Source organism: Thunnus albacares, chromosome 5 (assembly GCF_914725855.1).
Source record: "Thunnus albacares chromosome 5, fThuAlb1.1, whole genome shotgun sequence".
In the NCBI taxonomy this organism is placed as follows: domain Eukaryota; kingdom Metazoa; phylum Chordata; class Actinopteri; order Scombriformes; family Scombridae; genus Thunnus; species Thunnus albacares.
Genome location: NC_058110.1, coordinates 21,486,253 through 21,507,223, shown reverse-complemented (window position 1 = coordinate 21,507,223; position 20,971 = coordinate 21,486,253). Strand labels below are relative to the sequence as shown.

Genomic DNA, 20,971 nt, shown 5'->3' with positions numbered 1-20,971 from the left:
GGGTTGGGGGGGGGGGAGGCTGTGGGTCAGGCCAACCCAAGTCTGATATCAACAATGCACCAGTGGCTCAACTACTGTCTGATATGAGAAATGGCTAACAGCTGAGACACTTAACAAGCTCTGTCGAGGCTTCCCTTAGACAATGCTGGCTGGAAATCGCTATCACACTTAATCCTTTTTCTCTGGCTGTCAGTTTGTGTGTCACATTTTCTTTATCCTGAGAGAAAGCACTGATCTGATATATTTTGTTGAACACTGTTATACACTGATTGTGACAGATGTTCACTGCACAAATACAGTATAATGATGTAAATGTGTAAAATACTCTGTTGCTGTTCTGATGTTGTTCCAATGTAACATACAGTATACAGTATATTTGTTGAAAAAAAAAAAAGATGGTTATCACAGACACATTGTACTTTGTGGATGCAAAATGTTTCATGCTCTCCATGCAGATACAGATGCTGTTTGTTAATTGTCTTCAGATATAATTATGGGCCAATACTGCTGTGACAGCTGTAGCCAATGTTGTATGTTCTTAAAGCACAGGGTTTAGTTTAAAAATAATAAATATAATAAAAAATATAGTGTGACAGTGCAGATATGCAAAAGATTGTAATGTTTTATATTAACCTTCATAAAATATTAAAGTGAGTTTTTACTTTTCTAATAAAGTGGCACATTATAACGTGTGTTTGTCTTTTTCCTTTAGTGTTATTGCTTTGCACAGACCAGGCTATCAAACTAGGCAGCATTACAGTCTTACAACTCTGCAGCAGCCTCTTAATAATAACTGTAGCTTGCAATAAATGCAGCTTGCTATAAAAGGTGTTTGTGTAAAATTAAGCAATAAAACAAAAGTGGCTGCGCTGTGCAGGCATTTTAGAATAGGCTAGATAAAGAGGCATTCAACAACGAAAATGGAGAGAAAACAAATGTCAATATACTGTAGGCTATCTTTGAATAATAACTGTTGTTTGAATATGTGTATGGATTTCACATTTTCACAAAGCACTCATAACTTTAGGTAAAGGAAGTAGTTGGAAAAAAAGAATATAGAGGCAGGAACATGTTCTAATAATTTGCAATCTGATTAAACTCTTCAGAGTGTATTTTGTACACAGGAAGTGGACACACGAACACTAAAAATAAAAAAGGAAGAAATAAAAAAAATAAACAGTATGTACCTTTGTGAAGCGTCTGATGCAATTACCCTAACAATGCAATGTTGCACTAGAAAAAGAGTTTCTGTTACTTTAACTTATAATGCAATTAAGATAACGTCACGAACTATGACATCAAGTGATCAAAAATCAAGCACAACTCTATGACTGTCTCATAAAGCTGACCCTTGCTTCACAAAGTATTACGACAGGGCTATTTTCTTGGATTTCATTATTTTACACATGGATTCATGTTATTGTGTCCGGACATTTGTTAATTTTGATATCAACTATGGTTATGATATGAAATGTTTACTCTTGTCGACTAATAAAGGGGTTTATAACTTTTGGAGGAGGAAACAATCTGACCAGAGATGTTCATTTCATCGATAATAACCCGTTTGTAAAGTATAGTATGTGCAAGGAAAACACGATCAGCTAAATCACCATTTGATTAGCAAAAAACATAAATGCGTAGTTTGCAGCTGAGGCATGCAGGCATTTTTTTTCCTCTGCCCTCCCTCTCCTACCTCGCAGACCGGCTCTTCGTCGTCGACAGACACCGGCCGGTAAACTGATGGACACGCCCCCTCCCCCTCTTCCACCCACTTGGATTAGAAAAAAAAAAAAAAGATTGACAGAGTTAAACCAGCCAATCACAAGCCGCCTCGCTGTGGACGCGTGCCAAAGTGTAATGTTTATGTATGGCGAGGACCAATAGGAGTGAACTAGAGGGGGCGTGGCATTCTTTTGGAGGAAAGAGGCAAAACAATCGTTTATCCTCCTGACCGGGCGGCTTTTTGGATATCCTGGGTAGTGGTGGCGGTGGCGTTGGTGGACAACTACATGTAGGCTAGAGTAGAAGTAAAGACACAGACAATACCTGTCAACTCGCGACAATCCTGATAAATGTATCTAACTCCAGTAAATTGCACTAAAATCTATAGAAAGCTGGTTTTCTTTCTTTAGTCTCCACTCGCCCTGTCTGAATATGGATTCCAGATATATTTTGGACAAGCCGTTGGTCGGGACGAGGGTCGGTGGTGCGGATTTTCACTGCCGGGCAGGCCGCTCCGTGCTTCGCGACACCCGGGTCCCCACGGTGGAAAAAAGCGGTCCCATGCCGGCGTTCACAAACGGGCCCGTCTTCTACCAAATTGTAATGGACGGCGGCTCCGCGGCGGAGGTTAAAAGCGAGAAAACCTCTCCTAAAGGGAACGGACTGTCTCTGGGTGGTCGGATATTGCTCGACATGGAAAAAGTAAGTGCCATTTAGCCGTGTTAAGTGTGTACGCACGACTCCATTAGCCGGTACAGTCAACTGCACACCAACTCAACACTGATTATATCAAGCATGTAACGTCACCCTGTCATTACCGGCTGTATAATGAGAAGTTTAAGAGCTCACACCGCTTTCATGCGCCGTTATTACATTTTAACGGTTGATATATTGCTAGTGCGACGCTCACGAGACACTACAACTATTGTGTATTGTGTTGTGCGGTGTTTTTTATTGAATGTCGTCTTTAAAACTCTAAACCCACTTTATTTAAAGTGTACGCAACTTCAGCTGCTGTCAACCCTTGTTCGTAAGTCATGTCGGATCCCGACCGCTTTAAATGGCGGCTCATTCTGTGTGCAAAGTTTACTGAAAAAAAAGGGGGCAGGGACTGCTAACTACAGTAGTAGCCATACCCCCTCCCCCATAACTTGAGAGTGGAGCTACGGCAAGGCCCGGCTCCTCACATACTACTGAACAAGTATACGTACTTGGAAATAGACTTTTAATATATTTTCTGATTATTTTCTAGCAGTTTATTTTTGTATTTGTCTTGCACTGCTTGTGTGTTTTTGCACTGCATTCCAGCATTCCTGGGCCATGTGTGTTTGCAGGGTCAGTAACTTTAATCATGTCATATAGTTAATAATTGGCCCTGCAACATAAAATATGCATATTGGCAAGTTGCCACACCTACTTTGAGATGGATCAAATGGCATTTTATTCAAATAGGTTCTGTGGTTTGCTGTGTCTGTTTATATAAACATGGAAATATTTATGGTGCATTTTGTAATTGGATATAAAAGACTTGTATATTCAAAACAATTAAACAAATCACTCAGTCATAAAATAGACAATGGTAGCTGGAACCTTCACCATCACACTAACAAATTGTGTCTTTATTTTGTTTCTGTGTTAGCTGTGGCCCCACTGTGATACTTTTTACTTTTCTGAGATTTGTAAAAAAAAAAAAAAAAAAAAAAAGCAGCAGAAACAGAAATTGATATTTTTAAATGCTTGTGTGTTTTGGTTGGTTCCTTAAGTTTCTTGAATGTGAGGTGATAAATTACAATCGTACTTCTTCTTTCTTAATTGCACAGAAAAGTGAAGACATTCAAAAAGGTGCTTTCTGACACCCTAGGGGTCAAGCCACTGACCATGAACTGCAGCGTCCCTGGTTAGCGTCTGGCTGTCATTTCCTGTCATCTATTCAATGTCAGCTGTCAGTAATGGCCCCAATACCCCCAAAATACTTTCAAAAAAGGAGTCACCACTAAAAAGGTGATTTCTTTTGTGCACCAATCTTAAAAAAAAGTTTAACCAAAAAACACACAGGGTCTCTGTGATCATTCAGATTCAAATAAAGGTATAAAAACATCCAAAACCACCAAACAGTCTCATGTAAATATATTATATTTCATGTCACTAGTGATGATGTTGAAGCTGAAACTTAATATTTCTTAAAATGTCTGGTGTAGGCATGCTGATAAAGGCCTCAAATGTTAGATTGGCCGTCATTTTTTTATTTCTGCATTTTTCTAGACTGGCCTGGGGGACCAAAAAGATACCGGTTCCACTGGGATCCTGAAGAGGGCCAGTCCTACTCACTGCCCAGGCATAAATGGGCAAATGCCAGGCAGCTTCATGCACTTGGACATCAGGAACCCAGGGAAACAGGCAGAGATGGCCAACAACTTCAGGGCAGCACAAGGGCAAAACGTACCACCGACAGAGAGACAACCTCTCCCCTCCTCCCACATCCCCGTCCCCAGAAACAGGTACAGAGAGGCTGATGTCTCTTCATCTTTGGTTTTATTCCCTGAGTGTTGCATGTTAAGTAAATGAGACATCACATCCAAACAATAACAGCGATTGATACAATTCAGACTTTGACTTGGCATCTAAACATGAGCTTTGGGCAGATGTGTAATCAACCCTATAGGATTCTGGGGCCTGCTGTGAACTATCAGACCTACATTTGTGTACCTAGTCCTTGTTTCTGCTGACTCTGAATTTATGGCAATAATTGATATTGGCTATTTTAATATTCCACTCACTCCAAACCTGTGCTCCCTAGCAGAGACTTGATTAGAAGTGGAATTCACCCTCTGGCTACAACTGTGCAGTGGTTTGGGCATGAATGGTGTGGGGGCGTACTGGTCAACTGACCACATGTTTGGTGTTCCATCCAGAATTGTTTCAAAATATGCGTTAAGGGAGCCAAAGCTTGAAATGAAGGCCAGGATTGCCCAATCGTCTTACAGAAGCAAAAAAGAGAGAGAATGAGATAGTTATAGTAGGTTGTAGGGGTGTAACGGTACACAAAATTCACGGTTCGATATGTACCCCGGTTTTAGGGGCACGGTTCGGTACGATTTCGGTAAAGCAGAAATAAAAGAAAGATAGAAAATAGCATTTTGGTCTATTTTGAAAAATGTAAACATCCAACAATGGCTCATTGACCAAAACTATAACTGAAACAGTTTATTTTTGCTGCAGTGGAAACTATTACTGAAACCTTTTAGTTTTTCTGCAGTGGAAAAGGAAAACAAGCTTTCTGTTTCCTGAAAGGAGTCAGAACACCTGCTGACAGCTGTGTTATGCTGATTTATGGTCTAACTGTATATAAAGTAGTTGAAACTAGCTCCACTTCTAGCAACTACAACAGTAACATGCTGCTTACTGATGAGTACTGATCAGTATCAATAATCTAATAATATATATATAATAAATGGAAAATTTAAAGCCATGTTAAAAGTCCATGTAACTGAGAATTGCAACTGCCTTATTTGAGCTGGATTGAGTCTCTTCCTTGTGTGTTTGATGTTTGTGTTCCCTATCTGTTGTTTTTATTTCTACTTAAACTGTAACTGGTGTGCTGTTTTGGCCAGGTCTCCCTTGGAAAACAGATTTCAATCTCAAGAGACTTCCTTGTTAAATTAAAAAAAAAAAAATCAGTTAGAGGGACCAAACCACTACTTTTACTTTTATACTTTTTAACTATATTTTTCTCTCTCAGAACTGGTTCTTACGACGTGCTGTCCGACCACGTCAGAAATCAGGTGTTTTTATCGTTGTTCCAAGTGGCGTCACTCAAAGGCGAAGTGAAAAACCGACCATCACAGAGAGGGGAGGGGGACAGGGAGATGTGATATTGTTTTGCTACGGCGATAACAGAGCATGTTTTAATAATAGTGTTGCACTAGGTAAGTGTTACTACAGGCTACCTTGGCTAAGCTGGCTAGCATACATCCATAAGCTCAAGTATATCCAGCTGTAGCCATGCTATAGCTAAGTGATGCGCTGCCAAAACCGTCACATCCATACTGTGACGGTTCTGGGCGAATACACGTACCGCTACACCCCTACATCCCTAGTATGTTGGTGTTGTTAATTGGTAAACGTTTTTGTTTATTGGACTTCTCCATGTCCTGCTTGACTGTTTCTAAGCCCCAGGCCTCTCCCCGTTGACCCTGTCTCTATTGACTGGCCAGGCTAGTGGATGTGTTAGTGTGACATGCCCACTTTGTGTCAGACAGGAAGATGAGCCTTGATGTGTTTGTTTAGTTTAGTTTATTTGTACATATATATATATATATATATATATATATATATATATATATATATATATATATAAAAAAGACAGTAAGAATTTAAAAAAGTTTGAACATTGTGCAGAAGAGGTTGGAAGCCAATAATGGCTTATGAAGATACCTCCCCTAGATAAATATCAATAATCATACTTAAAAAAAGAAAAAAAAAGATTAAAAAAACAATGATAGCAAAATCATCAAAGTTTCAAGACTAAGCAGTAATGCAAAATTGATAGAAATGTCCAATTTACATAGAAGTTTATGTTTACAAGTTGTGATGAGTCACAATGAAATCCATGAAGTGTTATAAATCTTTGCTAATTATAGTCCAAATGTGTGCTAACGTGTTTTGTTTGATGTTTCATGTGCAGTACACTCTTTGATAGTCCTTGGGCCAAACTTACATGCGCGTGCAAACTGTTCCACACAGAACAAGCAGAAAATGCATCCAGGGACAAGCCTAGTGCACTGATAAATGATTATGTAACAGTAAAGAGGATTGGGGCGAGGCTTATGGGCAGAAAATTATGTCATTAGAAACTGAATTTGAGTAATGTATATTTGAATTTGAATTGCTCAACTTGAATAATTGCATTAAAAAAATGAATTTTAATCACATAATTTGAATTTGTATTTTTAACTTGAATAATTGCATTGAAAAACTGAATCTGAATAGCATCATTTGAAATTGAATTTATTAGTTTGGAACTGAATTCCAATAAACTTGAAACTGAATGTAATATTATGAAATTTAATTCAGTTGCTTTAAAACTGTATTTGATCCTCAGAAAATTCAACTCTCTATATACCTCAGATTCAGTTCACTGAGACACACATCTGGTCATTGAGGAAGAGCAATCGAGTGCAGATTCACAGATTCATATATGTATACATTTATACAAATCTGTGAATTGAGCCTTTGGCTCTGCTTCAACATGCTGAAAACTGATGGTGTTCAGCTCAGAGTGTCATGTCCAGAGAACTGAAGTGAATTGTGCAATTTCAAAAATGAGGCACAAAACTCAAAAGTAATTTTTCTCTGAAATGGCTGGACATAAAACTACAATTTTTACATAGAATAGAGAAACACTTTAGGCTCTTGAAATATCAAGCTCCAATTGGTCGTTGATATCGTTGAGAGAAAATAGTCGTTACAGTATGTGAAAAGGAGTTCTGTGAATCTGCACTCAATTAATCCTCCTCAACAACCGGATGTGTGTCTCAGTGAACTGAAATTGAATGGCCAGAACTTAATTTGAATTGTGAGTACTGAATGTAGAAGTATAAAGAAAACTAATGAATTCAATAAACTTGCTTCTTCAAATGATGCTATTCGGATTCAGTTTTCCAATACAGTTATTCAAGTTAAACAATACAAATTCAAATAATGGGATTAAAATTCAATTTTTTAATGCAATTATTGAAGTTGAGCTGTTCAAATTCAAATATAAATTATTCAAATTTAGTTTCTAATGACACACATTTCTGCCCATAGAGGCTGTAGGCGGTGCCGAAGCACTCTTTCCTTCATTTTACACAACTATTGGTTACTGTCTGTCTCAAGTCTGTGTCTGTCAGACTGCACAGTACAGTCTACAAACTGAGGAGCTCTTCATCAAATTTGTATAGAGGCGTGATACCACAGTATACAATCATTCAAAATATGTCAGGATATTACAATTTTTAACATGAAAACAACAAAGATAGATCGTAAAATGACTATAATCCATCAACAAAACAGGATACAACTGCCGAGAGCGTGCTTGATCCCAGGCGTAGGGGTTTTGGGAATTTTAAACACCTCACTCAGCTCTTTCCTTCCTTCTCTCATCATCACGTGAACTTCACGTGCTACTGGTCATGTATGATGTGTGAGGGGTGTCTCTGGGGAGCATGCAAGACTGAACATGTTTTGAAACGAGAGTGAAGTTGTTCCTACTTCTTTGTGAGTGTGTGTTTGTGTGTGTGTGTGTGTGTGTACTTTTTCCCACTACGGACAACAGAGCGGCTGCTCTCACATCCCAGTCCAGGTCTTAACCAGATTTGAAACATCTCTTTTTTTCACACTATGTTGACGGCTATCTCAGCACACTCCCACCACAATAACAAACTCTGAGTTGACACTACACGGCCGCTTAAAAAAGTTGCATAACATTATATAACTGTGTGGTCATATTAGCCGGGCCTCTTTGTTGCTCCATTGACCTTTCAGATTACCTCCCTGTCTTTATCCCGCTCAAATTGGCTTTTGTTTTGAAGTTGTTGACAAGAGGCTCCTCTCTTCTCTCTCACCATGAAACAAGCAGCTTTCTTAGTGCTTAGTGCTACCTGGCATTACATTTTGGTTTGAAGCATTTAAGTGTTCAGTTTAAAAAAGGGACTCTTGTTTGCCATGTAAACCCAATAACAATATATAGTTGCATTTCACATACACACTATTGGACTGCAGTGTGAGACATATTTTTCTGGCCATAGTGGCGAGGTTGCTTGACATCCCAGTGTGCATCCGTGTATGTGTGTGACACATTCTGCATTTGCCGCATTATGTGCCCTGCTTAGGATAATGTCAACAAAACCATTTATTTTAATTTGCTCCCCACCATCTAAGATAATACACTCATTTTGTTGCAGGATTAAATATGTTTAAAAGACCTTAGCTAGAGAGCTGCTGCTCATCTCTGTTTGTTTTACATCAACCGCTGTATCAGTTTCGTATTGCTTCTCACATACAAGCTAATGCTTTCACACCTTTTCTTGTCAGTTTGCTAGCGCTGAAAAAGTAGGTCACTGTCCTTTAGACAAGCCCAGGCAAGGATCTTGCGGAAAGAAAAGGGAGGAACCAATACATTCACTCACTCACACATGTACATATTCATCTAAACACATTCAAACCAACACCATTTACTTAAACATTCCCACCTGTCCTGTCAACCTTGCCTCTGTGTGTCTTTCTCTCTTATCGTCGGTCTGTCTCTGATTAGTCTTTCTTTCACTCACACCCCGAAGCAGAGCCCGTTCTACCTGTCAATACTCATCAGCGTGGGATCCATCGTGCTGATAAAGGAACAAAGAGCAGTTTCAGTGAACAAAAAAAGAAAAAAAGGAAAAAAGAGGTCTGACAAAATGAAGAGGGGAGGGGGCGTTTTGTTTTGATGTTAAAAGCTTTTCTTTCTTATCTGTCCTTGGTCAGGTACACTGTCACCACAGTAGGGAAGCATGAATAGAAAACACTGAGTCGGCATAAACAAGACACCAGAGCAACCAACTGCAGTGAGGAGGGGGGGGGGGGTCGGGGGTGGAGGGGAAAAAAGACGGCTCTGTTTTTAACATAATTACTGCCCAGCCTTTGACTCAGTCTGTTTAGAGTCACCAGGAGGGTTTAGGCTAGGCAGGCAGGCAGGCAAGCCGGAGCACAGTCCACCACTGCTCCATCCCCCTCCGACCACCCCACCACCAATCCTCTTCTCCCAAAGGAGGCATTACAGCCCGTTGTTGAAGGTCAGAGGAACAGCTACTCGCCCCCACTGTAGTCTGGGATGTCTAACCCACATCCAGCCTGCTGACATGGCCCCTTCTCAGGTGGTTGCTTTCTTTTATATTTCCATATAAACAGCAGTTGCCTATTAGTTTACCAGTATTATCATTAGTGGCAAAATTCCTTCTGAATTTGAATTAGTATTTCCATCCTTCCTTGTAGCCTTTTTTTTTTTTAACTTCCTTCCAGACAACAAGAGGTTAAAGCTCTTGCACCGACACAGGCGGGGGGTGAAAGGTCATCCTCAATGAATGGAGTCATGCAAGAGGGGAGGGTCAAATCAGGACGCGAGCAGGCATCTGGCACGTCCACCAGGTCAGCCTCAAGATCTGGCTTACGTGTCGCATAGGCAATTTATAACCACAGAAGATTGTAGCAGACGTCTCATCATCTAACAAACACGTCTTTACTGTCTGCCAACTTAGATATGTACGGAGGAGTGAGGATCTAGTATCAAAGAAAAAAAAAACTTTTCTTATTTAATCTGTGTTTTCAGTGTGCAGCTTTGCGGCTGGCTCTGAATCACTCATTCTTTAACAGTAATGAGGGCCTCTGGAAGAAGCTCCTGCTAATGGGTGAAATATGTGCTGTGTGTGTGTGTATGTGTACAATGCCCTAATGAGATATTAATCATCTCCTGTTATGCAGTGGATAAGAGAGGCAAAATCAATTTCATAAGTGAGAAGGAGAGTAGGAGGCATGAAGGAATGTTTTCTGCAAACGGTCCGCTGTGGTGCAAAAGTAATGTTACGCAGGCAAAGTTGGAAGTGGTTCCAACAGATCACGCGTTGATTATACTTTTTTAATGTATAATAGTGTATGAGTGGATAGTGTACCGTGCATCTGTCCTCCAGCAGAATGCCCGTAGGGACAGAGAGAAAAATAAACTTATCAAGAAGGAAGGAAACCCTTGTTGTGCAGCTTTGGCACTGCTGCAGTAAAATGCTTTACCCTTTGCTCACCCACACTAATAGACACTTACATAAGGCGTCCTGTTCTGCCTCAGTAGCATTTAGAGATGACACAGTCAACTCTCTCTTTCAGCCTCTTTTCATCTTTCATCATATCCCTCCCACAACTTCTCTTTCATACAAGAATTATCACTCCTTTGATATCGTTCCCTTCTCTATATGTGAGTTATTAACACGCTCATAAAAGTGCTGAAAAGTTAGACGCAGTGAATCGAGCGTTTGTGCCGGTGTCTCAGTAGTGACGTTTAGCTCCATATTTTATCACAATCTAAACATTGATACCGTATAGTATAAGACAAAAATGCTCCATAGTTTGGCTGAGATGTTGGGCTTTGTAAGATGCCCTTTCCTCCCTCTTTTATGTCTTTTATCTGTTCCATACATCTCATTTTCTGTTTCTCTTGGCCTTTAGCCCTTTGCCCCTTTGTCTGAGGGTCGACTGGCTAAATCCTATTCAAATCCAGAGGAGATGAAGCCACCAGAACAATGCTGAGTCTCTCTCTGCCCCGGAAAGATTACTCCATCCTCCTATAGAAAATAATACGATTTCTTATCTTTTTGTCATGTGTTTGTCTTTCTCTTTTCTCTCTTTCTATTTTTTCCTGGAACATAAACATGCATGTTTTCAGCATTTTTGTGATATTGTTTAACTTTCACAATTATTCAGTGACTACATCCATTCATAAGGTAGGAAAATGATAGCATACTCATCACTGGAATGTTCACAATGTTTCTATTGGCACTGAAATCACAGATCCACTGAACATTTGGCAGACAGTAGATGTGCAAGCCAAGGGTTGATTTTTGGTTAGAAATATTTCTGCACTGTAATGCAAGTTCAAAGCTTCATTTATCTTGAAATCACACAGGCCGCTTAGATTATATAATTATACATTTAAACTGCAGATTATAACGATAAAGCTAATCTTGCCTGTTTTATGACTTCTCACTGTGGCAGATTAATAGGCACAACACAGTAGGAAAATTCTCTGAATGTACTTTGTAACGCTCCAGTGAATTTGCAAATGGCTTCCAAAACCAGATCCTCGGTGGCTGTGAGAGTAAGCCTTTTAAAGTCCGAAGTAACTGTTTTAGAAATGTTCTGTAAGGCCTTAGTTTCATGGGTTTTGCTTTCTCCTGCTCTCAATCACTGCACATATAAATATCTGAACACACACACACACACACAGAAACACACACAGCGTGTTGCGTAACTCAATCATAAGTCATCCCAGTCTGCTGATGACAAGCAGTGAAATACAGTCCAGACTGCAAACAGAGAGAAGTCTGAGAAACACCTAACACTTTGTATTCTGCGGAGCTGAATGGCTTACATCTGTTTGAATGTCAGAGCTTTTTTTCTAGTACTTGTGTATTAGTGTAGCATTTAGTTTAATACGCATATCGCATTTAAAGCTAATTTGTGGGGTTTTTTTCTCTTCGAGGGAATATTTATAATAGTTTATTTTCATTAATGTTGCTTTTTTCCTATAAATATTTTCCCAATGTTGATAGTTTTATGTAGTTTATTAGTTTATAATTCTCAAATATGATAAAAATCTGAGCTCCTCTCTTCTTGTTATAACATCAAGACTACATTCACCTGACTACAGCAGTGTGCATGACATAGAAAATACAATGCTCCGTCTAATCACTGAGGTTTCTGACTTCATCCTGAGGAACGTCAGATGTTAGTGATCCCACTTGTAATTTAAGGATTATCGACAGCCCTGTCTTTTAATTTGTTTGTAAAAGAAAGCTGCGCTGAACTTCTGGCATTCCGATTGATTTTATATTGACAGTTAAGTAATGTGGGAATTGACTTTTCAACATGTCTGGGCCTGCAAGGGATCGACTAAATCAAAACATGAATAAGAGCCGAAGATTGAACGGCTAGCAACTTCATTAGAACACATTTCAGAGATTCAGCTTGAATTAACTATTTTAAACAGCATGCCACACCCAGACTGCTGGAACCAGTGGGCCCAGTTCCACTCTAAGCTCCTAGAAACCCACAACGCTATGTGTGTGTCCTTCAGTGCATGTGTGTGTGCGAGTGTGTGTAGACATGCGCATCCCTAACAATAGAGCTGTGTGGACGAACGGTGCAGGAGGACAAGACAATCGATCGAGCAGCTCTACAAGTGAACAAGTTTGTGTGTTTTCCTTTTTTTTAAATCTCATTTCTCTGTTTCTCTCTCTCTCATCTACACACACACACACACACACACACATGTGTGTACTTAGGTCACTTTTGGGGACATTACATAGACTTACATTAATTTCCTGGACACTTACGATGTCCCTAATCACTACATGCCTAACCCTAACCTTAAACCTTACCCTTACCTTAACCACCCAAAAATCAGCATTTTACCAATCAGAGACAAGGCTTTTGTCCCCAGTTGGACAAGCTGTCCTCAATGTCTTTAGTCTGAAATTTGTCCCTGAAAGTAGCCTATGACACACACACACACACACACACACACACACACACACACACACACACACACACACAGACTATCATTCCATAGCCATAGTGAGGTAGTCAGGTTTCACTTAACACAGATCTGCTAATAACGCCGTTCTATTCTCACCTCCCGGCTATTGCATCATGCATCAAAGTATTTGCTATGCCCTGCTGATACAGTGTCAACATTTACACGTATGTTTACTATATCTATATGTACAAAGTCACACGCCCACGACTACATACTGTGCAGAGCTATATCTGATGTTCATGAGTCATTTTCGTGCAGTGATACAGAGAGAGGCGGGGGAGGAGTTTGACAGCTTCTTGCTTATGTCCACAATGTTTGTTTTTTCACCCATTAGCTTGGAATCTGTGGTCTCCTCCTTCTTGCTATAAATTTATTGATTTATTAATGTCTTCCGCTCACACAGTATTCTGTTGTGTATCTATCTACAGGCACTTAAAAAAGTGGAAAGAATAGTTGAAATTCAAATGATATAAAATTAAGACCTGAACTTTGTAAAGATTGCTTTATTTTCAATGTTTGTCTAGTTTTACATTAATAAAGAACAAATAAACAAATGGAATGAATCAACTTTACATCCCTAAAACAAAGTTTCCATTTTACTGTGATATTCAAAGTTTAACTAGGATTAGGGCTGTGAAATTTATGTTGTTTTAAATTGGTCTTCAACTCAATTGTAGTTTATTGAAAAGTCTTAAACCAAGTAGGTGTGACTGTGACAAGGTGTTAAAAATGTGTTTTAGCCAAGAGCATTTTTTTTTTTTGAGCAGAGTAGTCTCTTTAAACGGGAGCAGACACACACCTCTGAAGTCCTCTGACTGCTGCCAAGATAACGTGGAGATTCCGGCCTGGGGAGAGGTAAAAAGTATCCCCTCTTCATCTTAGTGGTGGTGGCTTCCAGCACCAACATGCCATTGCACAAAGCATTGAGTGTGCGACGCCGGTCAATCAGGTGCAGCGCAGGGCCCCGATCACTGCCCAAATAACCCCCGCACCAACTCGTAGCTGTTCCAGGGCATGGGAGTACAGAGCGGTTTTCACAATCTGGTTATTCTCACTCTTCTCCGATCAACTGCACTTCCGCCCACTCTTGGTTTTCATCCAGGGATGCCAGTATTCACTTTTTTTTCTTGTTGTTTTGTTGATATACAATAGACAGTGGTGTAGTCCTTCCGAGCATACCCATATTACATGAGGTTTGTGATTTATTCAGAGGGCAAAGCTGATCTCCAGTGTCAGCTTTTGCTTTTTCCTCCCTGCTTGTCCAATCTGCCTCAATCTGGTTTGGACCAAAAATCAACACCATGGTCACAATATATATACCAGCTCGTGTTTTAAACTGTGTTTTGTTCACCATAATTACACATGAGAAGATTGAAGAGAAAGAGAGGAAGAGACACAGAGACAAAGAGAGAGAGAGAGAGAAGGAGGGAATTGAAGGGAAGGGCATAGAGAACCTGAAGGATAGTACCAGTAAATCTAACATTTGTGACAGTCATCTCCTGCAAAATTATTGTGGCTGGTGTAGCATCAAGATACCAGAGCGTGCTGTCCTATTTTCAGAGGGATCCATTTTCTGCCCTTTCACAGACTTGGAAATAGCCCAGTATAAACAGTCTATCATTATAAACATGAAGCTTGATTTGGCTTCATAAAAAATCTACAAGAAGACACTGAAGTACACAAAGAAATATATTATAAACTGATTTGACTGTCACATCCATGGCTTTTTTTATTTGTGATCTTATTCTGGGTCTACAGTGACCACTTCATCTTAGGTTTAACACTGTAGGATTTGTATTCTTTTAAAAGGAAACATTAGAAGGTCTATTTACATATGGCACGCATTGTATAATTACAGGAAATGTATACAAGATGTTGTAAATGTAGTTGTAAATGGACTACAACTAAGTGATAATATTGTCTTTTTAAATCTGTCAGATTAAGACAGAGAAAAAGGAGGAGGTGAAAAGATGAATAGTAAGGGTATCTCTTGTCCCTTTATAAGAATAAAGGGGGACCAGGGAGTGTTTTACATTTTATAGGCATGCTGAGCTGTTGTTTCTGTCTCTGGTTTCACTTCAGCTCTCCTTAATGGGGGGGATTCATGTCAGCTCCTTTACATTTCGCCAGATTTACTAGAGAATGTAGATGCACCAAAGGGCACTTTAGATGCCAAGTGCATGCAAGTCTGCATGTCTTGTATGTGTGAACAAATGAAGTGTATAGTGGTATGTTGGTATTTCTGAAGCTGGTTCTGTTACAAACATCTGAAGCCTCACTAGCTAACCCAGCCTTTAGACCTGTCTTACTACTGTAGCTGCCTTAATGAGCTACTTTCTGTCTTATTATTTAATAATATCAACTTAAGACAGCAAAGATTAAGGTAATTAGTTCGGTTACTGCATTATCTGGCTATTTATTGCATAACATATAGATAGATGCTTTGGTCCTCATCAGCAGGATCTTGTACAGACACTCGTCCTACAAACCTTGTCAATATGTGTCATTAAAGAATAGGTTCACAATCGGTCTGTCTCAAAACAATAGTCAGTATTGGCCAGTATGAACAGCAGGAATGATTACAGCAAGAGAAATGTGTCAGTGTTCATTTGGGCACCTGACTTTTGTTTTAGAACAGACTTGAATATTTGTAAACCTGTCCTTTTAATACACACATTGTCTTTTGTATTTCTACAAACACAAGTCAGCTCTTTAAGATTTTGCAATAGTCAGTAAACCGAATCTGTGTGTGCGTTTGGTTAAGTGTGTCTATGAGTCTGAGAGCGAAGAGTCTTGGCTGTAGAGAGGCCTGACTGTTTGACAGAAAAACACTTCAGTCACACAAGGCATGACTTTCCCCAGGCCAGAGCTGCTAGCTGCGTCTGGCAAGCTCTCCCATCTGTCTGTCTGTCTGTGCAGGAGAGGATGGCAGCTGAAAGAGTCTGCCCTAGTCTGACCGTTGCCTGAGTTTGGCCTTGTTTGAAAATGCATGACTCTCACAGGGGGGACCAGCCAGTCGCATCCAACTAGCAGTCATTCTCATCCTGTTTTGTGCAACGCAGCCATCGTATTTCAGCATGTTTGTAAAAGAGTAAAAACCAGCAGTCGGGTGCAGAGTCAGGGTGTAATATCTTCTCAGATATCTCGTGGAACAGCAGCTCTCCGTCTCTCCGCAGCTGTCTGTATGTAGACGCTAGGTTTTATCATCATCATCTCTCCAGTGTTTCCACAATGTGCTCTTATTGCCTTCATTCATCTTATTAACTATCCCATCGCTGACATTGGAGGGTGATAGAGGGGCCGTTTTCCTTTCTTTACTCCCTATAGTGTCATAGCCTACTCCTGTAGGATGTTGAAACACTGATAATTTGGAGAGAAGTGCTTGGCTTTTGTAGACACATGGCCAGAAGATCCAACATTTTTAGATTTGGTTTATGGCTTTTTCTTTGCTGCATTAATCAGTATCCAGTACAGTCTGACAGGGGCCTTTTGGGGTCCAAAGATGGAGTGATGTACTACAGCTTTCTAGTAACTTAAGCATGGGGGTCACATCATGAAATTAAAGGCTCATTCACCACCACCAAAATTAATAGAACCCACTATCATCCTCTATTAAGTTGATTGACATGTTTTTAAATACCCAGATACTAGACAGCAACTACATGTAAGTTAGACATATCTAGTGATCCTGTAAATGCTCAGTTCATCAATGGAGTGTAAGTCTATACTTTTCGTTTTTAGTCTCTTGAGAAATAGATTGAATCATTATGTTTTATTTATTTGTCATAATATTTGATTATGTGAGCATATGGTAATTATACATGCTCATAAAAACTGCACTTTTGACTTGTACGTTTTTTTTCATTATGCAAATAAAAGCAATAATAACAGCTTTGGCAGAAACAAGAATAGTTTGAGTATCAAAGTGAGTGTGCTGTATTATTTTGAAATGCCTCGATATAAACTGTAGGTTGTAAATTGTTCTTAAATTGTGGGAACATGATAAGTGTGTCTGACCTTTGAGACACCAGATTGCTAGACACAGATCAGTTTTTAATCATAGTTTGTGATAATGCAGCTCAGGCATCAGATATTGAAGTTGAAATAGTAGTGTGAGTTGATTTAAAAAAAATCTGACTATTTATGGGCTATTACCCTTTTTATGTCATTAATATGCTACACATTTCTGTTTGGAGAGAGAGGCAGATAAAATTGGCATGCTGGCTCTGAGGGTTTGAAAGGTCCACTGTGCGACTGTGCTTTTGTTCGGTTGTTTCGCTTCAAATGTTTTCATCGTCATTTATTTCTGCATAGTTTATAACAGCGTATATAGATAAGGGTCTGCCTCTCTCTCTCTTCCACACACGTGCTCATTTACAAAGGACCATAAGTACTAGCCGCACCGCTTATTTGTGGGTGTGTTTACTTTTGGCACTGCATGTTTGGGAAGGAGGAGTCTGCGAAAATTCAGCTCATCCACATGTCTCATCACACTCCCTCAAAAGTCCGCAGCCATTTTTCCACTAACTGCTCCTTTTCCTTTCTTGCACTTTTTTTTTCTGCTGTAGCTCCAGCTCCCTCATTTCAAGAAAAAGATACTGATCAGTTTATGATCAGTTTATTTTACTGGCAGGATTTTTCGTCTGTCTCATGCTGCCCTGCAGATATTTGGCTTCATGGGAGTAAGTAGAGCAGAGTGGCTTTGGAACAGTGTTGGTTTGCTTTCGCAAAACACAGGAAACCAGGCAAAGGCCTGCTTCGGCTTGTGATGGCAGAAGAGCAAATCTCAAGAGCAGGCGAGAGAGGGAGTGGGAAGTGAAGAATGAGGAACAAAATAAGAGTATGAGTGCTGCAGAAAGAGAACTGACCGCTCTGTTTGGTGCTCTCCGCCATTTTAATCTTAGTTCTAAGTTTCAAGATCAAAACTTGTCTTCTTTTTCAGTTTCTCCACTTCGGTTGCTATTTTGTGTTATTTCTGAATTGTATATCCAAGTCTGTCTTGTGACATTATCCCATTATCCCCCCCCCCCCTTTGTCTTGTTTAATTCAGAGGGAAACAGGTTTAGTTGATGATATGCAGAATGAACTTAGCAGGCTCGATTTGATCTGGTTTCCCTTAACATCCGCATAACAAACAGTCAGCTCAGTTGTTCGTAGAAGAAGATGACGTGTCTCTGTGATTCTGGAGAGGCAAAACCTCAGTCTAGCCCAAAGTGGTTTGGATTATTTAGATATGTGAAAATATGATTTGAATGGATGTCAGATAGGGTTTTTCAGTAAGAATAAAAAAAACAAACAAACAACTCAGCTGGCATGCTAAATCAACTTGTGAATGAATGAATTTCCGTGTCATTTACATGTCCCATCCTCTAACAACAAACCAAATATTCCGGCATGTTAACCATCATCTAACAACACAATACATAAATATCATCCAAACATAAACATAAACATCATCCAAACATCTATCTACTAAAGGAAGGAATCTCTGTATGTATGTATGTATGCCCTTCGTGTATCTTTTGAAGCGTTCATCCGATTGACTTCACACTTGGCGGGTGTATGGCTGGGGACCCAAGGGAGTGAAGTGTTGAATTTGGTGCAATTTTGACAGGTGATATGTTTACTATTGATAAACTTTGAATAAACCAGCGATCAGCGAGCCACTCCACTCTGTGTAAGGGCAGGGCGGAGCTTCAGGGCTCTGCCAACCGACTCCAGCATGTCAGGGAGACCAGAGACGAGGCGTGACACGAGTCAGAAAAAAGTGCTCTTAAACAAGAAAAGTACACAGCGAAAACAGAACAAAGAGAGGACACCTTTACCCCCAGACAGAAAGCGTATTGTTAGCAGCACGTTTAGCAGATCAGAGCAAATATGTTCACGGGCAGTTCAAAACCAGTTTGTCTCATATGTTCTGAGACCGTGGTGATTGTGAAGTGCCACTACAGACAAAGCAAAAATCTCCGGAGCAAACATACCCACTCAAATCCGTACTGTAGGTGCAGAAAATAGGAACGATCTAAGAGCCCAATGTGATCGATCCACTTTATTTTAGGATGCACATAATTTTATTTTTAAATGAAGCGCTTATTTTAGGCCACCTGAAATGAGAAAAGAACGTTTATCTACTATTAGAGTACTCAATCGTAACATCTGTATTTTCTCCACCTGGTTTTGGAAAATGCGTTGTGTTTTTTTTTTTTGATTGTAAATCTTCCTTATTTTCTGACTGCAAAATAGTATCATCCGCATAAAGAAGAATGTTTACAAGTACACGGCCACATAATACCTTTTTCCCCAGCTGCTTTACCCCTCTAGCCGAATCATTCATAAAAACATCAAACAATGTTTCTGATAGAACATCACCTTGTTAAACACCAGAGGGCGTAGAAAACCGTTCTGTAAGATACTCATTTACTTTTACACGAGCGGTGGGTGTCCTTTATAAAGACTTAACAGCTTGATAGAATTATTCATTAACACCTATTTGGTAATATATTTCTTCTTATATTCTTATATTTCAGGAAATCATGATCAGCAAAATCAGTTATTGTGTTTTAATCTGTTTCTAACCGCTGTAGATTTTGGTTTAAATATGATCTATACAGGCTCTTCCCCTTTGAAAATCATTGTGTTCCTCTTGTAGACTGTTTTACTCTAAAAACTGTACTAATCTATTATTTAAGATGGAGGAATACTATGATCAAAACTTGTTTTCAGCAAGCAATACAATGAATCAAACATTTTTCAATACTTCATTAGGCAACTCATCCATGCCAAAACCTTTTTAAATTTAGTGGTCTCAAATGCCTTTTGGACTTCTTCTCTACTTAGGTCTTAGGAATTAAAAATTCATCACTATGCCGATAGTGCTTAACATGTTCCCTCTTCAAACAACAATGCGTTCATAAAATTCATCATCAAAGTTTTCATACTGTCTTGAGACCAGAAGAAGTTCCCTCCCATTCATTTAATACCTTAACCAAGTCCGATAATATTTCTCCTTCACACCAAACCTGTATAGGAATCTTTTTAAAGAATTTTGGGCCCAAATTATTTATCTCACTCCAAAAATGTTGTGGATTCTTTGCTTGTATCTGCTCCAAATGTATTACTTGTCCTCTTTGATATCTTCGTTTGTAGAGCATTTGATTTCCTAAATTTAGGCTTATCCACATTATCATTTAACTCTGATAGTACGTGTATACAAAACTCATTGTACCATTTATCTAGCTCCTCTTGTGTTTTGTTAAAAGTTTGTAATCTCTCAATAAGTTTCAACATAGCTGTACCTCCCATATCTGAGATTAAAAAGGTATCTGGCAGAGTTTGTTTCACCGACGTTTTAATCTGTTTAGCTGTAGCAAATACTTCTTGAGACTGGAGCATTTTATAACCAACACTAAAATTCATCCACAGTAATGAATGATCTGGTAATTGACAATGATCTACGATCAAATTGAACAAAGCTCTATCCTCTACCACCTGTGAAACAAGCAATACCTTAAAGGGATAGTTTGTATTTTTTTGAAGTGGGGTTGTCCATAGTCAGTGTATTACCCCCCCAGTTTGAGGAAGCAGACAGGAGTACCGGCACGGAAGCTAAGTAATGTACTGCTTGGGGCAGGGACATCAGCAAAATGTATTCTAGCCACCTAAATAAAGGCCCACCTAAAAAAAAAATCAATATCTGTTTAAGTGTACACTATATTTAGAATATATTCACCGCTTTGCCTTCCTTTCAGACAGTCTTTTCCTTTAGCACTACATTTTCTCAACCATAGAACGTATTTCTATGCATGCTGCGCACTGTAATATGCCACAACAGCTCTTTCTGACCTAACAGCTGATCTGCAGAGTAAAACAGTGCATGGATAAAGTAGGCCTAATCTTTCCCGGTGGGAATTTCCCTTAGCAGTGTTTTCA

At 39.5% G+C, this 20,971-nt stretch overlaps 1 protein-coding gene across 2 annotated transcripts in view; it reads left to right on the top strand.

Annotated features, from left to right (window-relative positions):
* The first annotated feature begins 1,938 nt into the window (after nucleotides 1–1,938).
* Nucleotides 1,939–20,971, top strand: part of slc2a4rg (SLC2A4 regulator) — a 46,492-nt gene continuing 27,459 nt past the window's right edge. The window contains exons 1-2 of one of the 2 annotated variants that reach the window (XM_044351582.1): nucleotides 1,939–2,424; nucleotides 3,985–4,220. In XM_044351582.1, coding sequence (XP_044207517.1) covers nucleotides 2,155–2,424; nucleotides 3,985–4,220 — 506 coding nt within the window. In that variant the 5' untranslated portion in view covers nucleotides 1,939–2,154. The remainder of the gene's footprint in view (nucleotides 2,425–3,984; nucleotides 4,221–20,971) is intronic. The other variant, XM_044351583.1, reaches the window with a different exon arrangement.